General features: G+C 38.4%; 1 protein-coding gene across 1 annotated transcript in view; it reads left to right on the forward strand.

Annotated features, from left to right (window-relative positions):
* Positions 1-8,162, forward strand: part of LOC121738639 — an 84,867-nt gene that overhangs the window by 40,588 nt on the left and 36,117 nt on the right. Inside the window, exon 3 of the mRNA XM_042130831.1 lies at positions 3,371-3,722. Coding sequence (XP_041986765.1) covers positions 3,469-3,722 — 254 coding nt within the window. The 5' untranslated portion in view covers positions 3,371-3,468. The remainder of the gene's footprint in view (positions 1-3,370; positions 3,723-8,162) is intronic.

Consider the following 8,162-nt stretch of genomic DNA (forward strand, 5'->3'; position numbering starts at 1 on the left):
ACTTATTTCAATGCACGGTTACGGCAATAAATGAAAAATTCGTGAAAATTAGCTATGCATCTTTGTGATATTTTTCTATCGAGAAAATTTTAAGATATCGTTTTTTTTGCTCAGATCGAATTCTCGGAAATATAATGTAGTATCTTATTTTAGAAAATAAAACAATTCGGGGCTTATTTTCAAGTAATAAAATGAATTATAAAACCGACACTTTAGGGTTAGTCGCCCCCTTTAGGAACCCAATAATTAAAATAAACTCCATTACTTTATTAAATTACCGCATATACCTCAAATACAATAGGCAACTATGTACCTAAATATGAATATAGGCTAAGCTTTACAATGAGCAATTTACTAAACATAACTCTAACAAGGTAAAATTTTGCAGGTAATGACTAACAGGCAAAAAGTTATTTTTAGAGTAAAATATTGAAAAATTATTATTGCCGGCGACCGCCTCCCATCACAATATAAATATACACAGTAAACTAATTTCAAACCTGACCGCCAGAAATCAGAATCAAGCTGATCGCCGCATAGTTCAGGAAATGCGGCGCTTATCACCTGAGTGTTGACAAAATATGTGCGAGGTTCTACATTTCGAGTTACGAGGTACGGGCTACGGCGCGTGCTTGCTGACATAAAAACCTTCCTGCCAAATTTTTTCAGGGCTTAGGTATCAGTAGGAGAGTCCATCTAACCAAAAAAAAATCGGGTGTTATTTTTTTTTCAATGACATATTTTATCTAGAGATGTGCCGATCATGACTTTGGCCGACTAGCCGACTAGCCGATTAGTCGGCTACAACGAAGCCGACTAATCGGCCGACTAGTCGGCCAAGCCGATCATGGTTTCGGAAGTTTCCGTAACGCTTTTTTACTGCTGTTTCGTGGGCAAGTCGCACACGCCGCCTGCAAACGCGTCGAATCGTGTTAAGTATGTTTACTTCGCGTACCTTACTTTATTAATTTGTTTAGCTAAGTATGATACAGAAATTGATGGTTTTCATTAAATATTATAATACTTACATATTTAATTTGTTGTTAAAATTATATTTACAAAAATAATATCTTTACTAGCCAGTAATTTCAGAAAGACTTCATTTAATTTTAAAATGTGTAACACTTATTTAGTGTGATCTGAACACATCATAAATAATAATCAAGGTTTTTCTTCAATATAATTTCAATAATAGCAAAAAAGTAAAAAGCTGATTAGTCGGCGCTTTTTGCCGACTATTCGCCGACTAGTCGCTGACTACAAAAGTGGCCGGATAGTCGGCTTTACCGACTAGTCGGCACATCTCTAATTTTATCCCATTTAAAATCGTTGCAGAACGGTCACTCGCAACGCGGTGGAATGAGAGCGGGTGCGCGGGATGAGGCGCGCGCGCGGGGGCATATCACACGCGGCCGACGCATCGTGTCCATTAATTGTAGTGCTTTTTAGGATAACTTTCGGAAGCTATTTCTCAACATTTTAGTACTGACTACAAAAGAAAAAATACGTGTATTTTTATTTTTAACAAGGATCAATATAGCAATATTTGGCAGGAAGGTTTAATTGCACCCTGTATATGTGATCACCTTAAGGCTGCGTTTCCACTGAAGCGGAGCGGAGCTTAGCGGTGCCCGAATTGACCAATCGCGCTATTCCAGCGGAATGACAGTGAAGGTTTCGAGCATGGTGTTTGGTCAATTCGGCACCGCTAAGCTCCGCTCCGCTTCAGTGGAAACGCTGCAGCACCAGCTGTTAACCGTGGTTCCTGGCAACTTTACATACAAAAAAGTGCGTAAACCTTGTTTTTGTGTTGAGCGACTTTAATTTTATTCACACGTCTGAGTTACTTTACTGTAAAATAAAATTAGAATAGTACCAAACCAATGCAGTAGCCACTTAAATCTTCGGCTTTTCAAGCAGTTTTTACTTAATAGAACAAAAGCTAAAAAGATGAATATGCTGTAGGCAAAAAACGTGACGCGACGATTCGACTCTGCCTCAGTGTGAGTTGTGCCTTTATTTGGGTTTGATTTTAAGGACACAGCGAAGTTACTCTACTGTAAGATATTTAAATTGTGTCTCTGTGGTCCGTGAGCGTTACGGAGCGAAACCACACAATTAAGCTCCACTTCTCACGCTTTTTACCTGGACATTTGTTACTACACGAAAATTTACAATAAAAATATTTCCCCACAAATCCTTACTAATATTTTAATTGCGAAAGTGTGCCGGACTGTTACGCTTAAACGGCAGAAGTCAGAACCGATTTGAAATTTGGTATAGTATAGAGGCACTTTGAGAGATGGGAAAGGTCAAAGGACATACTTACATAAATCATAATAATAATACGATAGTTTTTGTTACATATAATGTATCTCTGCGTTGATTATGTTCTCTCGTGACAAACGAATTTTGGGGCGACAGAGTTGCGGCCGTTTAACCTAGTTGAACTATAAAATATTTCCCCATAAACAGGAATTCGCGAAGAACCCTCATTAGGCTGCGTTTCCACCAGAGCCACAGAATATATTATACATATTAGTAGTACCAACCAGAGCTGAGCGGAGCTGTGTTGCGAGGAATGTGTTTTTGAGAACCAATAGCATCACCGCGCTGAGCGATGTCATGGCAAAGTCATGTCAATGAAGCGATTCTATTGGTTTTCAAAAACACATTCCTCGCAACACAGCTCCGCTCAGCTCTGGTGGAAAGGCAGCCTAACTCTTGAAGTGCTGAGGTCAGTGACCTGCACACCGCTGATTACAGAATGCACAAACATTTCGATTCAGTGGCCTAAGTTTCGCGATAAAGGAAAATATTTTTAATGTATATTACTTTGCTGACTAACGCGAGACCATACTACAAAGATTGATAAAAATAATTGTAAAAACCTTAAAACAGTCGTGAGTCACTTCCTAAAATACACGTTCCGGACCGATGCGAGTCAATATTAAAGCGAGCTTCATTTAAAACGCATTATATTTACTGCCTAAACTAAAAACAGAAGGGCGTAATAAAATTAATAATTTATGCAAGACCTTAACCGTGGCTCGACACACTTGGCAGAGAGCAGTTAATAGGTCGAGACTCGAGACTGGACCGAGATTCGATTCCCACAGTGGATCACATTTAAAGATGACATTAAACCACTAGAGCATGCCGTATTATACTCAACGAGCAATTACACTGTTAGTATCAAATGACATTATTACGAAAGCAGCCATTTTGAAGGCAATAAACCTTTTTAGCTGGCAAACGTGTTTTTGCTAACGTTTTTAAGGCTTCGCTTTGTTTCCCTTTGGCCATGATTTATGTACAGAACAAAGAAAATTGTGTAATCACTTCAACAACACGTGTTCTTTCTTTTCAGGTCGTTCCAGTGTGATTGTACTACTCTAGACTATGCCTGTATAAAGGTTTGCGATTAAGTGCCGAGTTTGATGCGATAAGCATAGACGAGGGGCAGCCATGCTGTCCTACGTGGTTCCTGTGGAGGAGAAGCCTCCTCCAGTGCCAGGAAAGGGTCGTCTGGCCTTGGAGTTGGCGACCCCCAGCAGCCCAGAATCGAGCGCACGAAGAGCGCGGACGAACATATCCAAAGACTCTTCAACCAGTTCCTTCGCGAGTGACCTAACCATCTCCTCGTCAACCCCCACTGGGGCTCACGAGAAACCAAAACACAAGCTACTCAGCAATGGCAGCAAACACACATCCCTGAAGAGGTAAGTAAAAAACTTTACTTTCGAAATATTCTAATTGAGTTCATTTACCGCGTGAGTGCACAAATATTGGCTTCAGATAAGAGTAGGTATCTTAATACGTACTATTAGAGAAGTTGATTCCTAGGCAGATGGTGGACCTAAGTAATTTGGTCGCAGGCCGAGCAGAGACCGATCACAGGCCACACCTAATATTGAATTGACATGTCGTGCAACGCCGACCAAATGACGTAGGCGGGGCCCATCAACTGCCTACGAATCAATTTCCTCGATGATACATGTAAAGTTAGCACAATAATATTACTTATAATCCTTTTATTTATTTATACTATGTCATAAAATCAAGAAAACATATTTCAAATTGCAGACGTGTATCTAAATTTCAACCCATGGGCCATGGCCCATGACCTATGACTGACTATAGGAGACTAAAGTTAAGCAGAACAGAAGTCAGAAAAAAATTGAAGTCGCAATTATCTTAACAGTTTCAACAATGTCTGGGTACATCGGTACCCCAATATTTATAAAATAGTCCGAACTCCAGAGTTACACCTAAAACACATCTGAAGCACCCCGTTATGAATGTAATTTCAGGAAATGTCTTAAAAAGATGTATCCGCAGCCCACTTCGGCATTTACACATCAATCATGTTTTGTTCTTGTGGAGCAAATAATATTTTGATTGTACAATGTGGGCTTAATGAGGAGTCATTCGCTTTTTGTCAGAGACAAAAGAAACTTTACAAGTCATTTGCCAAAATTGGTACACATTTCTATCGAACGTAGTGTAATAGAGTGGCTTAGATATTTTATTAGGGAGTTAACAAAACAATTATTATTTAACCCCAAACCATATTATTGTCATTGTTACACCCTATATTATTACGTTAGGGTAACAAGAATGAGTGTTCATAAATAAAATCCTTTTGCCAACTGGATTACGTTTATTATGCTAGCGACCGCTCGGGTTGCTGCACCAAGGACACACTGATATTTTACATGTTAGTTCACACTTCACCACATGCATCGAACATCGATATAATATAACGACACATGATCACATCGATATACAATATATTGTGTCCCCACATCATTAAAAGAATTTTGAAAAGTGTTTCCATCATGCCAATTTATTAACAAAAATACCAATACCACTCGCATGTAAGCCCAACTTTTCGGGATATCAATAACATCAAATAGGACATATCCTATATCCAGAAACCGCTAAAAATCGTACACGTAAAGTAAAACTTTTAGGTCGATAAAATTTCAAGGAAAAATTTTTCGTAGCACTTAGGCTGATTAAAGAAGATTCTGGTGCCTATGAAACCTCCGTCCGTAAAAATATATTTAGAGCCTAGCAAGTCTTGGGTCCACACAAGCTTCTGCTTAAAGTTTTAGTCATGATATAGTTTTAATAGAAAATTAATAGACTATGAAACTCTCTAGGTTTTTACGTGGCAAGCCATACTTCGGCACGAATGGGCCGGCTTGACCGGAGAAATACCACAGGCTCATAGAAAACCGGCGTGAAACAGCGCTTGCCGAGTAAGTGAGTTTACCGGAAGCCCAATTTCCTACCCTTCCCTTCCTTAACTCCCCTACCCTGTAATCCTATTCCCACTTAAAAGGCCGGCCGCGTACCTGCAGCTCTTCTGATGTTGCGTGTGTCCATGGGCGACGGAAGTTGCTTTCTATCAGGTGACCCGTTTGCTCGTTTGCCCCCTTATTTCATAAAACAAAAAGGTTGTAACATCATAGTACGGTGAGGTAAAATGGGATACCTGAGTGTGTCTAGTCTTTGAAATGCTCTGATGTAGACCTATATCTATAGATCTATAGATGGTGTATCTTTAAGAACTAAGATACACCATCTAACGTCACATTCGCCTTTATTATGTTATGAATATCATAATTATGCTCTTTTGCATTTTAACCTTTAAAACTGTTACATATTATAATGTCATAAAAGAAATATTTTTTCGAGAAAACAAAACATTCAGCGCTATAATCGTCAAAATACGCATTTAAACAAATATTACAAATCTTATCGGTGCCAGTATTTCTCGCATCGCAACACGTTGGCCTATTAAATCATAAAATAGATGAGAAAATTAGACGCGGGGGCTTCTCGTACCCCAATGACTCACGAAGTGTTAAAGGTTAATTTATCTATACTAATATTATAATTCTGCAGAGTTTGTTAGTTAGTTTGTTTGTTTGTTTGTTTGAACGCGCTAATCTCAGGAACTACTGGTCCGATTTGAAAAAATCTTTCAGTGTTAGATAGCCCATTTATCGAGGAAGGCTAGAGGCTATATTTTATCACGCTAAAACTAATAGGAGCGAAGAAATAGAGGAAAATGTGGAAAAAGCGGGGGGAAATTATTTGAAAGGGGCTTATTTGAACGCGCTAATCTCAGGAACTACTGGTCTGATTTAAAAAATTCTTTCAGTGATAGATAGCCTATTGACCTAGAAAGGCTATAGGCTATATTTTATCACGCTAAAACTAATAGAAGCGAAGAAATAGAGGAAAATGTGGAAAAAAACGAGGGAAATTGTATGAAAGGGCTTATTTGAACGCGCTAATCTCAGGAACTACTGGTCCGATTTAAAAAAATCTTACAGTGTTACATAGCCCATTTGTTGAGGAAGGTTATAGGCTATATTTTATCACGCTAAGACTAATAAGAGCGGAGATATAGAGGAAAGTGTGGAAAAAACGGGGGAAGTTATTTGAAAGGGCTTATTTGAACGCGCCAATCTCAGGAACTACTGGTCCGATTTAAAAAAATTATTTCAGTGTTAGATAGCCTATTTATCGAGAAAGACCATAAGCTATATTTTATTATTCTAAGACTAATAGGAGCGAAGAAATAGATGAAAATTGTGGAAAAAACAGGGGATATTATATGAAATTGCTTATTATCTTAAGATTCTTAAGAACTACTGGAGCAATTTTTATGTTATTTGGCAAACATGAAGAATAGACTATGTTAAGGGACATAGGCTATTTTATTGCGGAAAAATGTACGGACGCGTGAAATTCCTAAATTAGGTACGCAAGTGAAGCCGGGCGGAACATCTATATATAATAAAATCGTAGATTGAATATTTTTGTACTATCAGAGAAGTTGATTCCTATGCAAATCGGGGACGTAAGTAGTTTGGTCGCATTACGTCAAACCCAGCTAACAGATCACAATTAACATTGAATTGACATATTCGACCAAATAACGTTGGTCTGTCAATTCACAATTGCATAGGAATCAACTTCCTCGATGGTACAATAAATAATACTTGGGACGTGATCTACAGTCTACTATACTAATGCGTACGAAGTCGCGGGCAACAGCTAGTTATTACATAAAATGTCTACCACGTGACCGTATATTAGTCTGTGTGTGTCGTTTAATTGGCAGAATGTTAGGGGACAGTGAAATCTGTTGTTGTTGTTGTTCCTCTAGTAATACCGAGCACAGATTTTGATTAACAATTTCAGCTCGAGCAGAATTCGCTACATTATACTCAAAACGTAACTCCGCCATTTGTGGATCGACTTTTGTTTCATAAAATCTGGAGGTAACATTTAGAACAATTAATCATTCACGTTGATCAATGACTGTTATTACTTTTGCTAAATAACGAAGTCTCATTTCCTGTGTACCCCACACTTGCCAGTAGTAGGGCTGACACCCCACGAAGTCGATTCTCACCCCACGATCCTAGTCACCCTTCTTTAGAAACGTTCATAGAAATAGTAATTAAAGAAAAAAAAATCGACCATCGTTGGACTCGCGCACGATGGATTATAGAGCAAAATTTGTGAACTTTTCAGGATTCCTGTTTCAACTCTCTATAGCTATTAGTTATTACCGTTCATGAAGACAGACAAACAGATCATAATAGGGTCCCGTTTTTACCCTTTGGGTAACGGAACGCTAAAAATTTTACACCAAAATTATACGGCTCTCTGACTTGTTTAAAATAACTTCCTTTTTAGAAGAAGAGTATGGAATTTTGAAATTGAATAGCTGAAACGATTTTGATGATAGAAACTATCATAATTATTATGTCCTTTATAGGGTAGATATAGTCAGTCAAAATTCAAAGTATCTCGCTAGTCACTATCCATCAAAATCGGTTCAGCGGTTAAAGTCTTTCCTACTGAGAGATAGACGGATACACTCATGGCCGTACCCAGGTAGGGGCGGCGCTTGAGGGGAGGGGAATCCCCCCCTGGAAGATCAAATAAACGACAATTTTCCTGGCAAGTGGGAATTAAAAACGTGGTACCTACTCTGCGCAAAATGAAATGTTGGAAACAAAATTTTTTGGTTGATTTTTTGTTTTAATATACCAGACCGAGTATCTTCTGGAAACGGGTCAACATTCAGCCATTCTAGCCTTTAACTTTGGAGTCTAAACACTTAAAATTTA

Source organism: Aricia agestis, chromosome Z, assembly GCF_905147365.1.
Source record: "Aricia agestis chromosome Z, ilAriAges1.1, whole genome shotgun sequence".
Taxonomy (NCBI): Eukaryota; Metazoa; Arthropoda; class Insecta; order Lepidoptera; family Lycaenidae; genus Aricia; species Aricia agestis.